Source organism: Pelodiscus sinensis, chromosome 1 (genome assembly GCF_049634645.1).
Source record: "Pelodiscus sinensis isolate JC-2024 chromosome 1, ASM4963464v1, whole genome shotgun sequence".
Classification (NCBI taxonomy): Eukaryota; Metazoa; Chordata; order Testudines; family Trionychidae; genus Pelodiscus; species Pelodiscus sinensis.
Genome location: NC_134711.1, coordinates 130,370,952 through 130,392,050, shown reverse-complemented (window position 1 = coordinate 130,392,050; position 21,099 = coordinate 130,370,952). Strand labels below are relative to the sequence as shown.

General features: G+C 41.0%; 1 protein-coding gene across 4 annotated transcripts in view; it reads right to left on the bottom strand.

The window, feature by feature from the left end:
* Positions 1-21,099, bottom strand: part of CCDC91 (coiled-coil domain containing 91) — a 519,220-nt gene that overhangs the window by 137,293 nt on the left and 360,828 nt on the right. For 3 of the 4 annotated variants that reach the window (XM_075901383.1, XM_075901375.1, XM_075901350.1), the window contains one exon: positions 10,905-12,127. The exons of the other annotated variant lie outside the window; for it this stretch is intronic. In XM_075901383.1, the coding sequence (XP_075757498.1) occupies positions 11,975-12,127 (153 nt within the window). In that variant the 3' untranslated portion in view covers positions 10,905-11,974. Of the gene's footprint in view, positions 1-10,904; positions 12,128-21,099 lie in introns of those variants that run through there. 4 annotated transcript variants of the gene reach the window in all.

Below are 21,099 nucleotides of genomic sequence, written 5' to 3'. Positions count from 1 at the left end.
ATCTTTGCTTGGTGATATTGTGGGATAGATAACTAGCTTCCATACTTTTATCTTTTTTCTACATGCACTTTCTATCATCATGCTCATTACTAAGACAGAGTTGTCCCTATGTCTTGCTATACTGGCTCCTTTTGGATGTGAATGATTTTGATGTTGTGAATGGTATTTCTACACTTCAGCATGGAATGCCACTGCACTGACATCATTTACTGCAATCAGGGGCAACCTAGGCTAGTGAATGGGCTGCATGAGTTGCTTTCCCTTATCTCAGGTTACCACCAGATTGTTGTAACCAAGACTCTCCCCCAGGATAGGCTAGTTTTGCTGTCTGTGCTTGTGTACCTAGAATTTGCAGGGTGTGCCTACTGAACCAGAGCAGCGCTTTGATTGGATGTAAAGGGAACACATGGCTCTCACAATATTGTAACTAGCATGCACCTCACTCCACATACACTTATTTAAGTGTGTCACTTTTGTAATAGCAGTAGGAAAAAACAATGCAAACAAAAATCAGCAGAATCTGGCAACACAGTGTGTGGACAATGGTAAACAAAATGCCTCATGGGCTACACATAGAAACCGAATGGGCTGCTTGTGGCCCTTGGGCCACAGGCTGCCCACTGACTTACAGCATACTGGAGGAGCAGAAGCTTATGTCAAGAATGTGCAAGTATATGCACATCATTATTGTTAATGAAACATTTATTTTGCAGTTGTGCCTGGAGGCCTCAGCCAGGTACAGGCTAGCGACTATACAGATGACAGTTCCTGCTTCAAAGAGCTTAACATAGGGCCTGAGCTTCAAAGGATCTCAACCCAAACCCCCTTTGCTCCCTCCCAATATATTTACATCCACAAAAAACTGCCCACGTTGAATACATAAATACACATACTAAGTAGTTAGGGGTAGAATCTTGCCTCCATAGAAGTCAATACTAAAACTTTCATTGATTTTATTGGTGCCTGTATTTCACTAAAAAGATCTATATAAGCTAGTTGTTCGCACAATCAGATAATAAAATGTTTATGAACTGGCATTTATAGAATTATGTCCACAAAATTAGAGACTCTCCATATCAGGGTCAGGCATCAATGTCTGCCAAAGGATGTGGCTGCCCCTACAGCACTCCTTGTTGGTACAGGAAAACAATCTCTGCCTCAGATTTCCTCCCTGAGGTTGGTTTCCTTAGATTTCCAGACACTAATCTTTTCTGGAGTGTCCCCCCGCCTCGCCTGGGCAAATTACAAACAAACAATCTCTTTTGGGGTAGCTAACATATGAAACAAATAAGATTCTTCTGCTCTTTGGGATTTTTCTGCAGCCCACTTTCTGGGCCCAGTTCACAGCCCCTTTCTCAGTTACCTTTCAGACTCACTTTCTGGCTCTAGGCTGCCTGCTCCCTGTGTTTCCAACTCTGATCTGAACTCACTCTCAGTACTTTTACAAGGTCCGTGATTATTAAGATATTGCCTAATCTTCTTTAGTCCTGTCCTCTCAGACTGGGAAGCGGCTAATTATTGGCTGGTATGCTTGGCCTCATGTCCCATTGAAGGGGCTACTGACACTGTGATGCCAATCTTACAAAAAACTATATAGACCAGGGGTGGGGAATCTTTTTTGGGTTGGGGGCTGATGACACACAGAAAAATCAGTTGGGGGCTGCACACAAGTGGGAAGAAACAAAAATCCCCAAATCATCATTGATGTGGCCCCTGACACACCAGAGTTTGGGGGAAGCGGAGCAAGGGTAGTAGATTTTGTGTGCTTTAGCCCCATAGTGGAATGGCAAAGCCAAATGGAGAATCCAGTCCCTGGGCCTGAAGTCCCCCACCCTGATACAGACAGGCTGTTTTTAAATTACTTGACAGATGGCCTCATTTGGTAGTGGCATGGAACTTTGGAAACCTCACAGAGTGGAATCAGGAAATACAAAACTTTGCTTTTCATTTGTTCAGAAGCTTTGATGTTATTATTAATGCAGAGAAGTGCAGAGGGATACAATATGGCCCTTTATATGTGTGGGGTGAAGGAGAAATAACTCTAGGAAAAGATAGGGAGAGGGACTGATCTGGGATTTCAATACACCTACAGAAAAAGAAACACTGGAAGGGGTTGGAACAAACGAGAAAAATTAGAGCAAACAATTTTCAATGAAATGCTAAGAAATGTTCATTATAAAACTCTGTCTTGCTTTTTTACAAGGATTAACTGTCAAACTGTTTAAAAGTACCATTGGAAAAAATGAAAGAGCACAAGTGTTTATTCATTCATCCTTCCTTTGTGTATCAGATTACTCATGAAGGACAATGGAAAGAATCTTAAAAATGCTGGTTTTATAAGTTAGACTCTAATTTTTCACATTTCTGACTATGTAAACGCATATGAATCTCTGACATTAAAATAGCTATAATATCACAGGCATTATGTAAGGCATTAAAAATACAGATTCCACATCTATCACAGGAAATGATTCTTCTGAAAAATTATGCAGCAAGTTTAAAATACCCACCCTGGAACAGAGAAGACCAAAAGAAAAAAATGAATCATCTTTATTTTGTGTTGCCAAATACCACAATGTCACTTGCACCTTCAACTGAGCGTCATTGCTCCTGAGATGCTACTGTAGGCCTTTATAAAGTAATGTTAGTGATTCTTCCCATAGAAATGTAGTAATCATAAAAACATGCCATGTGCATATGTGGCAAATGGTATAAAATAAGACTGACCTTTTGCTCTACAAGTGAGATGGTAAAGGCATTTTATTTATTTATTTATTTTTAGATACTGCATCATCACGGCAAATGAACTGGTTAGGTAATGTCTACAACAAAAAAATTACACGCCCCCCTACCCCTTCCATTAGCTAATGAAACTTATATTCTCTAAGGACAAACTCAAACCTTGTGTATGTGGGCACAACTCCATCATCTTCAATGAAGCTATGTCATAGCGGAATATGGCTTAAAATCTCTATTCAGGGGTAGAACTGGCAGTTTTCTTGTAATCTGTGTCTAGCTTTATTAATGTGCAATCCCTCTTTCTTGGAGCCTTAGATCAATATTCCTGGACTAAGTAAAGGAGAGAAAACATTATTAAATCTAAACTGATAAGTGTGCTCAATACTAAAGGCTATAATTATATACAGGGAAAAATGCCTCTCAAACTGTGTAATATTCTGTTGCATGATTATAAACCATATCAAATTCCCGGAGGAAAAAAGAATGCTGAAGTGGTTATAATTTTCTGATCAATTTTCATTACTGCCATACTGTCCTCTTCCTTCTTAAAAACTTCTCTCCCATTTGCACTAAGTCCATTTAAGACTGCTCAAGCAGCAAAAGTGGTCGTAAAGTGGGAGGAAATTGTGTGTGTGACCATTTAAAGACCAGGACACTTTATAGTCTCATGGTGCAGCTAAACTAATGAAAAAGGTGTATATACTTTTCAGCAAGTCTTAGCTAACATGGACAAAGTGGTTGACAGTTTTCATGTTAGTAGGTCAAAGAGAACACTGCAGGAGCCTCAGATGGCCTAATGGACCAATAGAATAAATGACAATCCGAACATCAAAGTCTCAAAACAATTAACACGGTCTTCATCCTCTGAAACTAACCAACATGTACTTTTAGTTTAGAATTGCTGCAAAATCAGTGATGGAATCTAAGTGCCATGCTCAACTCCTAGACCAGAACTATATTCAAACTTTTGCTCATTGTTACTGTAGTTGCAGACAGCACACAGAATGCCTCTGGAAAATATCTTGTCTAGACATGACCCTTTCCTAGAAGTTTCTATATGAAAGAACCAGTAGCTGATCTAGAAACATACATTAAGATCCTGGTTGGGGTGGGAATAGCAGTATGCACATAAATATTTTTTAGATAATTAATGAACGTGTTAAGTAAGAAATAGCCTAACACTGATTCCCTGCAGTCAGGGGGGCGGCTCTGCATTCCTGGAAGGGGCGGGACTTTGGGAAGAACAGGCGGTGCTGGGGCTCTGTGTCATGGTCCCCAATCCCCAGGCATCCCTCAGAGCTGCCCAGAGCATGCTACAAAGGGCCCAGGGCTCCGCCAGCCTCTATTAGCCAGTTTTCATTACACATGACTGTTTTTAACACTTACAACGTGTAACAAGTACAGGTTGTACCTCCCTTAACCGGGATTTCCTGGTCTGGCAACATCAGTTGTCTGGCATGGACCATGAATATTCCTGGAGCACAAAGGCCAGGAAGAGGGAGGTCTGGCAGTGGGGCAGGAGCACCGAAGGGGAACCAGCAAGTCAGCTGGGAACCTAGAGTGTGTACGTGGGAGGGAGGATGGATGGCATGGCAGAGAGTTTTGGCCCCAACGGAGCTCCCTGGCCCCAGTGGCCAGGAAGCTTTAGCCTGGCAGTGGCAATGGACCTCTGGCCCCGGCTAGTGAGCTCCAACCCCAGCAACAGCCCAGGAGTTCTGTCCCCACCCCTGGAGCTCCAGCCATGTTCTGGCTTTGGTGGCCAGGGAACTTCAATACTAGCCCAGGCCATGGAGCTCTATCTCCGGCCCTCTGCCCCAGCTGCAGAGCTCTGGCCCCAGTAGTGGAGCCAGGCAGCTGCAGAGCTCTGGCCATGGTACTTCAGTCCCAGCAGCAGCGGGGCTGGGGAGATCCCCAGGAAGCTGAGGTAGCAGCAGGGGCAGGTTGGAGCCCTAGTCCAGCAGCAGCACAGCCACAAGAGGAGGGACCTTCCCCTGGTCTGGCAAATCCCTTCATTCAGGACCAGTCAGGTCCTGAGGGTGCCAGATCAGTGAGTCCAAGCTATATTACAGATTATTAGCAATAAAATTGATAAACAAATTAGTTTTTTAAGATTGAATCTCACTGATATGCATGTTTTTGGTTGTTCTCTGTACAACTCTTAAGAGTCCGGTTAACATCCTGTTTTTCAGAAGCTGATTGCCAAAATTACTGTACGTAATAAGTTATAATATTAAAATTAGGAAAAATTTTGGGCTGACCATAGAAGTGTACATTTCATCAAGATGACTGCAATTTCTCAAAGAGGCAGACAAAGTTCCATCCGACTCTTAATCTATTGTATATTTACATATGTTTCAGAACAAACAAACAAACACAAAACAAAACAAAACGGATATTCCGTGTGATATCCCATGCCTATAATTGGTAAAAAAACAAATGCCATTATAGACCACTCTGTTCTACTGCAGTGACGAAGTGATGAAAAAATAATGTAAAAAACCGTTTTGGCAGATGGGGGTTTCATACAGTTACATGCTGCAGAGCTTATATATTGGGTGGCTCTTTTTCCCTTAAGACTTGAGTTGTGAATCCAATCAAAATCCTCAATTTGATTTTACATGACTGTGGTTTAATTCTGATTTGTGTTTGTCACTGGGGGTATGTCTACACTACCCCGCTAGTTCGAACTAGCGGGGTAATGTATGCATACCGCACTTGCTAATGAAGCCCGGGATTTGAATTTCCCGGGCTTCATTAGCATAAGCGGGGAGCCGCCATTTTTAAATCCCCGCTGCTTCGAACCCCGTGTAGCGCGGCTACACGGGGCTCGAACTAGGTAGTTCGGACTAGGGTCCTATTCCGAACTACCGTTACTCCTCGTGAAACGAGGTGTACCGGTAGTTCGGAATAGGCACCCTAGTCCGAACTACCTAGTTCGAGCCCCGTGTAGCCGCGCTACACGGGGTTCGAAGCAGCGGGGATTTAAAAATGGCGGCTCCCCGCTTATGCTAATGAAGCCCGGGAAATTCAAATCCCGGGCTTCATTAGCAAGTGCGGTATGCATACATTACCCTCCTAGTTCGAACTAGGAGGGTAGTGTAGACATACCCTGATTTCAGTAGCAGACAATCAGTTTTGCTTGGAGACTGGAGAGAGAGAGATTAAAGGAACTAAATCTGTCAAAGGTAAAAGTACCTGCAACCGTCAGAGTCTGAGATATTCCAAGTGTTGAGATTAAGAGGATGATTGTTACAATTGGTGGAAGAAACAGACAATGGGTGCCAGTGAAATCTCTGCATTGTAAATGTCTCCAACAAACACCTGCCTACATATGCAAAAAGTGCCCTCCTGGAACTAATCAGTAAGGATACCATCCTTTTATTTTTGCAAATTCCTCATTAAGATCCACTTCTGCTGCAGTACCTGCAAGAATCCATACCACTAACAGTAAGTTACATTGGGGAAAGACAAGAGGAAATGTAAGTTGTGCACATCATCCGTCTATGTAATCACGTGATGTTTTTACTATTATATTAATTTCTTCTTCCCCATATTGTTATGCTCATTGTTTGCAATCTTGTTTCCAATTAAAATGTAAACTCTTTGGGTCTGCGACCATATTTTTAAAGCCATGGGCCTCTAGTCCTGATTGGCACCTCTGTAATGTCTACTGTACAACTAAATAATAATAATAATCCATTTACAAATCTGTAGAGTAAAAGAGGAAGATACTCACTTCATGCAGTAACAACTGTCCTTCGAGGTTTGAGTCTCCATAGGTGCTCCACCATTGGTGACGAATCATCCCTGGAGCCTCAGTTCGGAGCTTTTCCCTAGCAGTTTACTGTTGGGCCTCGGAAGGGTGGGAGGCGGCTTGCACCATTGGTGGTTTGACAGCTGCCTCACAAGTAGCCTAACCCCTCCTCTTCAGTTCCTTGTTTCTGCCCAAGTATATGTAACTCTGATTAGCTGTGTCCACGACCAGAGAATCTGGTTGTGGATGAGAGAAGAGAAATTCTAGATTCTTAGGGGGAAAAAGTATTTGTGGTCCAGCTTTTTGCAGGTTGGTTGGATGGAAGCAGGTGTCTGCAGATGTCATCAGATACCTCCATAATCGCCTTGTCAATTGGCAATGCTATTTGCCCCTGGGCAGCTGGGTGTATGTTTTTTAAAAGGCAATGTTGCTTCTCCTTTAATTCTTGGAGCTGGAACTCCTGAGAGGTGGACACCTTTTTGAAGAGCTCTTGGAATTGTTTTAAATCATCAGAGGCATGACTATCCTCTGGAATTACAGCATCCTCTGGGGACAAGGATGAATTTTTGCCCAGAGAGTTATGAGGCATCTGCATATCGATGTTATCCCCTGGGATGTGACACTCCTCCTCCTCAGAGTCAATTGTGGTGGGAATAGTGTGAGATGGTGAGGCTAGAGGGAGCCCTTTCGAGGAAGTAGCTGATTCTATGGCGGAGCGTCTACAGGATTCCCACTGCTCCCATGGGGCCCAACGGGAATGGTAGTGAGGGAGGGGATAGTGCCATTCAGGATACCATGGGGTGTGGAATGGTCTGTCATTGTAACAATAGTATTGTTCAGATGAGGTTGGGGAGAAGTGTTGTGAAGAGAAAACACTCCTCTGGTCATAATAATGAAGCCCTTCATGCAGTGATGGAGACCTGGTATAGTCCCTGCATGAACGAGAGGAAGGGGGCACTAGGGAAGGCTCCCTTCAAAGGGGAAGAGAGTTTAAAGATATATCATTGGTACCCCATGTTGTTAAATTGGGGTTACTGGTGGCTAGGTCAGAATGGTGAGGGAGCACTGATGGTCGCCCATCTGACAGCGTCTCTGAGGCATGAGAGCCATGTGAGAATGACAGCCCATCCTAGGGCAGTACTGGAGTCTTACAGAATCACTTGACAGGCAGCTCCCCGCTCCATCCCAGTGCTATGCTTGTAAGCGCTGTTGGTGGCAGTGTCGATGTGTGGCAGCATGTTTTTTCCAGTGCCGAGAACAAGTGTGATGGCCCCACTTCTGTTGCGGTCACTATGCCTGTAGTGGGTGCTGGCACCGCAGTTGTAAAGGTGCTCGGCCCATATCCCCTGGTCCCACTGGGGGTCAGCATAGGAGGCAATGATCTCGAGGGGGAAGGCTTCCTGCCCCGACTTTTACTGGGGTTAACAGGTACCTCTGTCTCAGGATCTCCCACAGAGCGGGTAGACTGAGGTTTCTCTGAAGGCTGCAACACCTTTTCAAAGAGTATCATCCAGCTCTAGCTCCAGGTCCTTTCTGGCTGACAAGCTGTGGCTATGGTCATATTTTTTAGATGAGTATGGCTCACTCAAGCAGCATATACAGTCAGAAGTAGGCATAGGCTCCTTACATTGTTGACACTTCTTAAAAGGTGTCATGCTGAGGAGATGTCAGAAGGCTGAAGGCTATAATTAGCTCCCCACCGTTATCAGCTGTTAACAGTGGGAGCCTCTGCCCCTCTATATTTATTTATGTTCTCTCTCTCTCTCTCCCAGTGCCCACTCTCTGACAAAATAATAAACTTAAAAAAACAACAAATGGTCTGGTAGCACTTTATAGACTAAAAAAACATGTAGATGGTATCATGAGCTTTTGTGGGCACAGCCCACTTCTTCAGATGACAAGAGTTTTACCCGTCATCTGAAGAAGTGGGTTGTGCCCACGAAAGCTCATGATACCATCTACATGCTTTTTTAGTCTATAAAGTGCTACCAGAGCATTTGTTGTTTTTTAAGTTTATCCTGTACAGACTAACTCGGCTACACACTAAACAATAGATAGTAAGGGAAGAAAGGGGAGAGGAGAAGGGTGGCTGGCTGAGGAGAAGCGGAGCTGCTGCTTCTGAAGTGGTCCGAAAGGACTGAAAGGAAAAAAATCTTTTTTTAAATGTTTTATAGAAAGGAATAAAAAGAGGGTAAATTCTGAGGCAAAAATTGAAAGAAGCAAGTGCTAGTCTAAGGGAATGTCTCTGAGGAGAGAGATAGCTGAGGATCTCTGTCTGAGACTGAGGGTGGTAAGAGAGGAACTGAAGAAGAGAGGTTGGGCCGCGCATGAGGCAGCTGTCAAACCGCCAATGGTGTGAGCCGCCTTCCACGCTTGCATGGCCCAACAGTAAACTGCTAGGGAAAAGCTCCGAACTGTAAGCTCTGGGGATGACCGGGTACCAACAGTGGAGTACCCACAGGGACATCACCTGAAGAACGAATATGTTAAGTGCATCTGGATTAGACCATAAGGACAGGTAAAATGTTCTGTGAGATATGGCACAAAGATGTAAACAGCTGTACTTTGTATACTTATACTTTCTAAACTATTAAGATGAAGTCCTATGGAATCCAATTTAGTGCTAAGAAATTCATGAATTACCACCTCCAAGGGAGGGGGGAATATGCAAAGAAGAAGACTGTAAACTGTTGACCTGGGGGAATATGGATCAGCATTCATGTCACTCTACCTATCAGTACCTGGCCTGGCCTAGGAAAGCTAATGATCCAACCAGCAGATTAAATTTGGTGATCACGTGTCATCTGAGACATGTTGTGAATATGCTAAGAAGGCTGTTGACTTGGCACAAGTAGTAAAAAGTGCTCCAACCACTGATGTTATTGACTCCTTCTGATGGCTTGGAAAATAACTCTGTTGTGAGCCTGAGTGGGCAATCAAAACTGAATGAGCCTGTTCATCTAAACCATTCCTTTTGGCTATTTTTCCCTATCTAACCAGAATTATTTTGACCTGATTGAATCTGTAACTCAGTACAAAAATGGAAAGACAAATCTCAAGGAATTAGCATGAACACTGGATTTTCAAACTGGCAGGTAGAAAACACCAACCAATAAAATCAGCAATGTTCATTTCTTAAGGGATAGTCATGTCCATAAAAGAGATGAGTAATTTTAGACTTAAATACAAAATAAAGCACATAGAATTTTTTTTAAAAGGTCTAAAGCGAGAAAAAAAATCTTTCTTCACTAGATGTGTATTTTTATATGTCATGATTTTATTTATTGCAATAAGAAAGCTCATGATATATGAAAAGGATGCATCTGCAGTTAGAATTGGGTGAAAGATTTTGGATGAAAAGTTATTTAATCAATAAATGCAGTTACAGGTCATCCAAAACTAATAATCAATTCAGCAAATAGTTTTGTCTGAAAAAAAGTATCTTGGTTCAATGTTTTCAACTCATTTCAAAGAGATGCTTTGTCTTGAAATTCATAGATTCTAAGGTCAGAAAGTATCATTATCATGATCTAGTCTAACCTTTATAATTTAGGGCATAGAATGCCTCAAAAATAATTCCTTGAGGATATCTTTTAGAAAAAACATCGAATGTTGATTGTGAAATGTTTAGTGATGGAGAACCCACCATGACTCTTGGTCAGCAGTCCCAATAGTTTATTACTCTCATTGTTCAAAATGTACATCTTATTTCCAGTGTGACTCTGTTGAGCATCAACTTCTAACTATTGGATTGAGTTACACTGTTGTCTGCTAGGAAGAAAAGCCCATTATTAAATATTTGTTTCCCATAAGGTATTTACAAAGTACAATCAAGTTACCTTTTAACCTTTTTTATGTTAAGCTAAATAGATACAGTAATAGCCTCATGGAATTAAAATATATGTTTTCTAATCATTCTTGTGGTTAGTCTGTGAACCCTCACCAATTGATCAACATCCTTCTTGAATCATGGGCACCAGAACTGGACACAATATTCCAGCAGCAGTTGCACCAGTTCCAAGTACAGAGATGAGATAAAATATAATTTAGCTAGATTTATTTAAAAACCAAAATAATAGATAAAAACACCCTGAAAAACTAAGCTAAACAGAAAAAAAACTATTTGGCACTAAACAAAATATTTCGTTCAACCCCAAATGATTGCCTCCCCCCCCCCCCCCCGTCCCACTTATGTTTGTTTTAACAACAAAATTTTTTCCACCTCAGGTGAACTCAAATAAAATTATTTTTGGCTATTTTGTTTTAGCCACTGAAGGAAAAAAAAGTTATTTGCTCAGCTTTACTCATAGCAAAACCAAATTAATTAATGTCAATGGCTAAATATGTCTAATTACAATAAAAATTGTACTGAATACATACCCATGATTCCCCAGCAAGGCACAAACTTAGGTTAGATATCACTTATCGTTTATTTACATTTATAATTATAAGCAACATACTTGTTTTTTACTTGATTCTAACAAACTAAGGTCTCAGGTCTACAATCAATAGTACCCCACTACAGCATTCCACCTCCACAGCAGAGTCAGAATTTAAGGGCCTGCTCCAAAGCACATTGAAGTTTATTGGAAAATTTTCACTGACTTCAAATTGGCTTTGAATCAGGCTCTTTACGGTCATCATTTTGCACTCCTTACTCATGTGGAGCTTCCAGTGGGGTCAGTGGGAATTCTGCCCAAATACGAAGTGCAGCAGCTGATTCTAATTATTTAAATGTATCCTTTCCTATGACTGAAGTAAATTACTGAAGTCCCACTTTAATGAGAAAAATTGATTTTTAGAATCACAGTATGTTTCGAGAACAGAAATGAGAAATATACTTCACATATACTTCACAGTTTTAACAATACAAACGATTTTTTTGAATTAGTGTAAAAAGATGTAGTGTTTGGGTTTTTTTAATATTCCTTTTCAGAAGCTAGACTGATCTTCAGAAACAATTTAAAAAAATGTTAAGCAGCATTCCTATGACTCAGTATTGACAGTGATGGTAAATAACAAAGGTGGTGATAAATAAAGTTCTAAAGCCCCCATTGCAGCAATGCACTTGATCGTGCACTAGAGGGATGCAGATAGATTTTCATATGCACTTAAGTGCTTTGCTAAATCAGGGGCCAAATTACAGCCTTTTCCTGTATCAAAATACTAATAAAATATATGGACACATGATGACATCTCTTGTAATCACAACTTCATTTGTCTTTTATATTGATAATAGGCCACTGAAGGTTACAAAGATGACAATTAAGGCATAATTTAATATTGAGAATTTCGTCGAATGATTTTCTTATTTCTAATATTGTGAACCAATAATAATGATTAAAAAAAATCAAATGAAGTCACCTGCACGTAAGTTTCTACTAAACATTGCTTCATGTCAGTCTTGATAAATGATACAGTCACATATTTTAAAAAGGAGAGATGTTTGTAATTTGCAGAATAATTTTGTAGAATCATGTATCACATGTTTTCATTGCTGTTTACATTGTCACTTTCACCCTTGTGCTCTGAAATGACTGGTTCTTCCTTTAATAAAATGCTTAATTGCTTCTGTGCACATGAGAGGAACAGTTCCAAACTAGACAGGCTACGTTGGCGGACAACATGATCGAGCTGTTGGAAAAAACAATAAAAGAAAGAAAGGATGAATTAACAAAGAAACTAGAAATAAATAAATAAATACATAAATACCAAATTGTAAATAAAACCATTTTGAAATTAAATGCATTGAGCACATGTAGGATTTTAATGACACAATGAAATTTAATCACATGCCCATATATCTGTTTTTCCTCTAGCTAAAATGAATAAATGGCTACAGATAATATTAAAATGTTCAGATTAATAAATATTGTGGGGAGACTGACAGAAACATATACTGTAAATGCTAGATGGTTAGTGTCAAAAAATTAAAACACCCTGTGCTGTCTTCATCTGGACATTTTTAAGTTGCCAGCCTAGCCACAAGGTATACACAGCAAAATTACTGGGGTTGGTCCTTTGTATTAGAACATCCCATCTTTGGCAGCTCTCCAACACAACACTTTATTCATTTTCCCATGCACTGTTAGCAGTTCCTAAAATAATAATCAATGATGCATTTTCAGAAGTGACCAGTCAGTATAATTTTCTCCAAAAGAACAATCTGACTCCAGCCAAATTACATAATTGAAATTTTTTTAATAGTAGTTAGCATTTAAAATATTATTACAACTTAAACAGTCTGTAAAAGTGCTATAAAAGTTTAATGTACCCTGAATGAATTCTAAAGGAAAGAGAGACTACCAGAGTACAATAAAATAGTTTGGGTATTCCAGCCTGGATTTGGTTTCAAAATCACCTTTTTCGACTGCTGCACAGAGGATGACTCCTTCTATTACTATTCATTCCTGATCTGAAAATACAACTAATGGCAATATTTTTTGTACTTGTAGCATTCAAGGTTCCTTGAAATACCTCTTTCTCGACAACAATGTGCCAGATCCTCAAGTGGTATCAATCACCACAGCTTCTTTGAGTTCAATTGGGCTCTATCAGCTTATGCCAGCTGAGAATCTGAACTCATATTTTGCTTAAAAGTTCCATTCTGAGTTTCCTTCTTGATTTTTGCATTCTTATATTGGATACTCAACATGCAAAACTCTAAAACCCATGTGAATGGGTAGAATTCGATGGGTAAAATCTAGCAAAACTTCCATGAAGCCAGGATTTCACTCTATAATCTGAAAAGAGGTTTATTAAGGATCTTATGTGGTAGAAGAGCAACACGTGTACTGATCTAGTGTTCAATGGATATGCAAAAACAGTGCAAATTATATGTGCAGAAAGGGTGAGACAAGCAGGCACTAACAGAAATATGTAAAATAAAGCACCACCATTTATATCACTGTATATTTTCCTTTTTAATGCATAGTTTTAGACATTCTATGTACAGAATCCACTAAAATTGTTATTTGGTTTGTTGCTGTAAAATAATTTCTTTATAATTATTGCAAAAAGGTGAAAAACACAATAGGATACAATGGATATTTTACACAATATCCAAACTACTAATCTGGGTTTGACGGTTAAAGTGACTTGACCTAACAATAACTATGGTTGGACCTCCTTGTCCAACACCCTCAGGATCTGACTAGTCCCGAACGAGGGAAATTGCTGGGGCAGGAGTGCTCTACTGCCACTAACCCATTGGCACTCCCTGCTGCTGGCTTTGCTTCCAGCGCAGTCAGCTCCCTTGCCTCTGGCCCGACTGGGTGGCCAGCCCCAGACCTCCAACCACCAGGCCCAGCCAGCCATGACTGCTGTGGGCTCTCAGCTCTGCTGCTGTGGGCTGCTGGACCAGGGGCTGCTGGTTTCAGTCGGAGCTTCTGAACCAGAGAGTCCCAGCTTAGGGAGGTACAACTTATCCACACTTTCTTAAAGATTTCCCCTCTTTCAGGAAACATTTTCTACATAAATGTTAAAAGACATTTGGGCCAACTGGCAATTGTTCATTGTTACTTGCCATTTGGAAGTTAGTGTTTCCTTCTAGGTAAAACAGAAAGACAATTGGTTACTTTCAAAATGATAAAATACAAACTTAAATATGATCAAGTTTAATTTATTTATAATAAGTATATTGACAAAACTCATTATTTTCAGCTAGAAGACTGATTTTGGGAAAAGACCAAAAGTGTTATTCTGTAACTTTTCACCCAATTACCATTCCAAGTGAAAAGCTTATCTTAATGATCCCAGTCTCTGAAAATTCCCACTGGATTTGATATGAAAGACAACCTGCTCTACAACACAACATCTAAAATTGAACACTACATCTAAAAACGACTGAAACAACTGAAAATATTTTACTTTGAATTTGCCCGATGATGGATTTTTGTTGGTCCATACAGAAAAAGCAGTAAACTAAACATTTTTTATTCACTCAGTGTCTCTCTTCTGCATATTGCTGGATCATATACATGATAAATGTATTTTATCATTTTGAAAGTAACCAATATAGTGCCCATTTATAAAAAGGGAAATAAGAACAACCCAGGAAACTACAGACCAGTTAGTTTAACTTGTGTATCAGGGAAGATAATGGAGCAAGTAATTAAGGAAATCATCTGTAAACACTTTGAAGGTGGCAAGGTGATAGGGAACAGCCAGCATGGATTTGTAAAGAATAAATCATGTCAAACCAATCTGATAGGTTTCTTTGATAGGATAACAAGTCTTGTGGATAAGGGAAAAGCGGTTGGTGTGGAATACCTAGACTTTAGTAAGGCGTTTGATACAGTCTCGCATGATATTCTTATCAATAAACTAGGCAAATACAATGTAGATGGGGCTACTATAAGGTGGGTGCATAACTGGCTGGATAACCGTACTCAGAGAGTAATTATTAATGGTTCACAATCCTGCTGGAAAGGTATAACAAGTGGGGTTCCGCAGGGGTCTGTTTTGGGACCGGGTCTGTTCAATATCTTCATCAACGATTTAGATATTGGCATAGAAAGTACGCTTATTAAGTTTGCAGATGATACCAAGTTGGGAGGGGTTGCGACTGCTCTGGAGGATAGGGTCATAATTCAAAATGATGTGGACAAATTGGAGAAATGGTCTGAGGTAAACAGGATAAAGATTAATAAAGACAAATGTAAAGTGCTCCACTTCGGAAGGAACAATCAGTTTCACACATACAGAATGGAAAGCGACTGTCTAGGAAGGGGTACGGCAGAAAGGTATCTAGGGGTTACAGTGGACCACAAGCTGAATATGAGTCAGCAGTGTGATGCTGTTGCAAAAAAAGCAAACATGATTCTGGGATGTATTAACAGGTGTGTTGTGAGCAAGACACGAGAAGTCATTCTTCCGCTCTATTCTGTGCTGGTTAGGACTCAGTTGGAGTATTGTGTCCAGTTCTACGCACCGCATTTCAAGAAAGATGTGGAAATTGGAGAGGGTCCAGAGAAGAGCAACAAGAATGATTAAAGGTCTAGAGAACATGACCTATGAAGGAAGGCTGAAAGAATTGGGTTTGTTTAGTTTAGAAAAGAGAAGACTGAGGAAGGACATGATAGCCCTTTACACGTATCTAAAAAGGGAGGAGGGAGAAAACTTGTTCATCTTGGCCTCTGAGGATAGAACAAGAAGCAATGGGCTTAAACTGCAGCAAAGGAGGTTTAGGTTGGACATCAGGAAAAAGTTCCTAACTGTCAGGGTAGTCAAACACTGGAATAAATTGCCCAGGGAGGTTGTGGAATCCCCATCTCTGGAGATATTTAAGAGTAGGTTAGATAAATGTCTATCAGGGATGGTCTAGACAGTATTTGGTCCTGCTATGGGGGTAGGGGACTGGACTCGACCTCTCGAGGTCCCTTCCAGTCCTCGTATTCTATGATTCTCCTCCAATCAGGCTGTGTGGAACTTAATAGCTCATTTCACTGAGGGCATGGCCCACTATGATAAAGAAGGTGGGGAAAAGTAACAGCATTTGTCCTACAATGTTACATTTTCCAGGACATAAATGTATGACAAGGTAAAAGGGTTTACAAAAATATTTTTGGAATTTCTGACATGTCATTAGTGAGCAAAATGAATAGAAACAATAGAATTTTAAATCTTTTAAAAATATAAAGCAAATAAAGTAATAGTAGAGAAATGATTTCAACACAACCTTCTTTAGGACAGCTATATTTCAACTGAGTTTATGTATAATAAACTTCTGGGATTAGAGTGAGAAGTAGTGGTGTAAGTCTAATAAGACATTCTACAAAAGTAGATTTTGGAATTCAGAAGAAATCTAATTTGGCACCAGATCTAGCAAACTGTTGTGCATAAGTGAGTAAGAAAAGTTTTGAACTATAAAATGAGCTGTCTAATAGTCATGCAGATTATTCATTCAGCTGTAATACTAGCAAAATACCAATATGAGGCCATATGTCCCTGGCAGACCTTAAGTGGTTAGCATCTGCAAGTGGCCACAGTTTATGAAAATGTATATGCCCCACACTCTAGCACCCATGAATTTAATTATAGCTTTTGACAAAAATCTCAAAATCCTGTGGGATGTTTCAGACTATGTATGTATATAGTTTGCAATCTATTAGTTGCCATAATGCAATCACAAATGTTTGCATACGTGTTATATTCTAATAAATAACAGCTTTTTAATTTTAATATATAGTGCTGTGCCAGTCCAATGGTATGGTCTCACTTTTCTTTGAAAAATGCCTTTATGATTTATTTACAACTGTGACTGAATTAACTATGAGAGATGTACAGGTTGTCATGAACCTATTTGTTGCTATTCCTTATACTATCTTGCAGTACAAATGAGGCTCTTGCTGAAATACTTGGTTTCACAATGTCAATACTTTTCATAGCCACACCCAAGTTACTTGTTTCTTAGACATAGGCTATGCCCATCTCAATCCCTCCACCAGTATCTTATATCACCTTCTATATAATCCTCTCATTCTACTGCATCGCTCCACACATACTGCTGATCTGAATTTAGCCTACATTTTATAAAGAGTTTTCACCCAGATTAGGTTAAATTGCTTTTCAAAGATCTGCTGATATAGTTTAACAACACTCATTATAGACAAACCTTCAGAGGATATGTATGTGGGTTGGAAGAGAGGTCTAGCCAAGAGTAACATAAGCCTCAAAGCAGCAGTGCTTACAGGTGGCAGGGTGAACCAGGGAGCAATATGAAGGCAGGAGAGCTCTCAGCTCATATCTCTGTGGATCTAGAGGTGTCTTTTGACAGTGTGTACAGTTGGAAAGTCTTGCTTCTCTCCTTTTCTGAAGTCTCCCCCAAGCATCCCAGATGATGATTTGCAGAGCACTCTGCATGGGGAATCCTCCAGACATTTTCTGTGCCTTTTGTATTCTCCCTTGGTCCCTCCACAAGAGGTGAAGATATAGCTCAATACACAAGACCATCTGGTATGACTTGCAAATAACCCATTTCTCTAGAAATATCATTAGGTCCTCATATTCTGTTCCCTCTGGTAGACATATCAGTTGGATAAACTTGATATGAAACCCATGTTTAACATTTTTATTTTTACTACACATTATAGTGTGTACACTTATAGCCTTTTAATAAGGCATTCAGCTAAAGTCAAGTTCCATCCCCCATCCTTTCCCTTTCAGCCTAATTGGGCAGATTCTGTTTCATGGAAATCAAAGCAGCCATCCAGATGTGTGATTTGTGACACAATAGTGCTACCTTTTTTATCCAAGGCAGCAATCTCAAACTGTGTATTTTAAAATGTATTTATTTCTCTAAGTGTTAATGTAAACACTTCTTGCATGGAGTGGTTTGCATGTATTTCAACAAACTCAGAATTCTTTGGCCTTAGAGAATACGGGTCTTAGATTTTAAAAGTCTCATATGAATTAGCCATACATTTGGGGATTTTTAGTTGGGTTTAATTGTTTAGTCACCATTTTTCATAAGAAAAGTTTATTGCTTGTTAAAAGTTTTAAAGTTTATGTAAACTCAGTAAAATAAGAGATCAGAAACTCACTTGTCTCCTCTCTGCTCAGTTTGTGTTAGCTTTGCCCTCCCATTAAACATTACATTTTTAAACATTTTCATGCTACAGTAAATGACAAAGTATTGTGTATAAACACTTAGCTTCCTCTCATAACATGAGAAGCATAACGAAATTACGCTGGTTTTGAAAATTATATATATTTCAAGTACATTCAACAGGAGAATATTTCCTTTAATGTAGAAATAGGCCAGGAAGAAAAACAAACAAACAAAAAAACCCAAGCAATTTTGCTATGCAACTTATTGTTTAATGAAATGCTATCCAGTCATACACATTTTAATAAATAGTACTTTCAATATCACTGTGCTTCTGCTAGCACAATATACAGGAAAGAAAGAGTTACTCACCTTGTGCAGTAACGGTGGTTCTTCGAGATGTGTCCCCGTGGATGCTCCACTCTGGATGCTGGTGCATCCTTGTACCGGCGACCAGAGACTTTTCCCAGCAGTTTCTGCCACGTTGCGCAGGCTCCAGAGTGCCCTCTAGTGCCATTGGAATCATAAGGCGCCTGTACGGTGCGGCTCCTCCGTTCCTTCTCTACCTGCCAGAGTACGAGGCTCCAAAGCAGGGGAAGGAGGGAGGGTAATTGAGCACCCATGGGGACACATCTCGAAGAACCACCGTTACTGCACAAGGTAAGTATCTTTTTATTCTTCTTCGAGTGGTCCCCGTGGATGCTCCACTCTGGGTGACTACAGAGCGGTTGTCGGCTCATGGAGGTGGGTTTGGAGTCACTGTAGATAGCACTGTGTGTCCCACTGCCATAGAAGACGCAATCGAAGAAGAGGGTGCATAATGTTGCGCAAATGTGTGGTCAGATGACCAGGTGGCGGCGTTACAAATGTCTTGAAGAGGAATGTTGCTAAGGAAGGTGGTTGTAGAAGACATAGCTCTGGTGGAATGAGCTCTTATGGATTCAGGTAAGTGTTTATCGTATAAGTTATAGCAAGTTCTAATACAGGAGGTGATCCACTTTGAAATTCTCTGAGATGAGACTGCCTGTCTCCTAGATCTTTCGGTGTAGGACAAGAAGAGCCTAGGAGAGGCTTGCCAAGGCTTAGTTTGATCCACGTAAAATGCTAGTGCCCTCCGGACATTGAGTGTGTGCAATGCAGCCTGGACTGGATCGGCATGTGGCTTGGGAAAAAACGCAGGTAAGTGTATAGGTTTGTTAAAATGAAAGGGGGAAGGCACTTTAGGGAGGAACTTCGGGTGGGGTCGGAGTATCACCCTGTCCTTTGTGAATATCGTGTAAGGAAAGTTAGCAATCAAGGCCGCGAATTCACTCATCTTCCTGCTGGAGGTTACAGCAACCAGAAAGGACACCTTCATAGACAAATGGGACCAAGAGCAAGTGGCCAGCGGCTCAAACGGCGGCTTTGTCAAACTTTTGAGAACATGGTTGAGATCCCAGATGGGGAATGGTGGGTGGACAGGTAGGAAGGTGTTCTCCAACCCTTTAAGGAAGCGTTTAGTTAACAGGTTAGCGAGGAAGGAAGAGCAGTTGATAGGGTGATAAAAGGCTGCTATGGCGGCTGCATGTACTCTGATTGTGCTAAGGGTGAGGCCTGACTGTTTCAGGGATAGTAAGTAGTCCAGCAAAGTAGGGAGGGGGGCGGACTCCGGGCATATTGTTTGTAGATCGTTATACGAGTGAGAGAATCTTTTCCATTTGTATAAGTATGTTTTCCTTGTGGATTGTCTTCTATTATTGATTAGTATCTCCTTTACTGGTTCCGAACAGGAAATCTCAGCATCCTGGAGCCATGAAGGAGCCAAGCGTGGCAATGAAGCTTGCGGAGGTCCAGATGGAGAGTCATCCTGTGATTCTGTAACAGAAGGTCATGCTGGAGCGGGAATGGGAATGGATACGTCTTCTCCATCCTGTGAGGGTAAGGATACCATGTCTGTCTTGGCCAAGCCGGTGCCACCAGAATAACTTGTGCCTGGTCCGTCCTGATTCTGTTGAGGACTTTGTGCAGTAGGGGGAAGAGCGGGAAGGCATAAAGGAGATGAGTGTTCCATGAGATGGAAAAAGCATCTTCGAGGAAATGTTTCCCCAGGGCTCCTCTGGAGCAGTATAGGTGGCACTTTCTCTTGGTCTTTGTGGCAAAGAGATCTATGTCTGGTTGTCCCCATTGGAGAAGAAGAGGAATGAGAGCGTGTCTGTCTCTCTCTCATTCGTGTTGATTGTGGAATTTGCGGCTTAGAGTGTCCGCTGTGACATTGAGTATCCCTGGGAGGTAAGTGGCTACCGGAGTGACCTGATGTGTAAGGCACCAGTTCCAAAACTTGATAGCTTCCACACACAGGGATAGGGATTGGGCACATCTCTGGCACTTGATGTAGTACACGCACGTGGTGTTGTCTGTCATGATGGTAATCAGCTTGTGCGCAATGTATTGTTTGAAATGTTGGCACACATATCTGACTGCTTGTATTTCGAGGAAGTTGATATGGAAAGTTTGTTCTGTCAACGACCATTTGCCCCGGGCTGTAACGTTGCCCAAATGGGCTCCCCAGCCCATAAGGGAAGCGTGCGTCGCAATTGTTAGCGTAGGAGGAGGGTTCTGGAAGGGAACACCTACTAGCATGTTCTGCGGATATGTCCACCAATGGAGAAAATTGAGAATGCGGGGTAGGATAGCCACCATTTTGGAGAGTGGATCTCTGGAAGGCTTGTAGGATGTTGCCAGCCATACTGTAGATTCCTCATATGGGGTCTGGAGAGCGTGACTATGTACGCTGTAAAGGTCATATGCCCGAGAATTTTGAGGCATTGGCTTACCGTCATGGTAGGAGTTAAACATGCAGTATTGATCAGGTCGCAGATGGAAATGAACCTGTGCTCAGATAGGGTAGCCTTTGCTGCTACCATGTCGAGATAAGCACCTATGAACTCTAACCTCTGCGTTGGAAGTAGAGAGGATTTTGCGTGGTTTATATGAAAACCCAGGTTGACCAGAAGGTGCATTGTGGTATCGGTCATGGCCTTGGTTTCCTGGAAAGAGGAACCTTTTATGAGGCAATCGG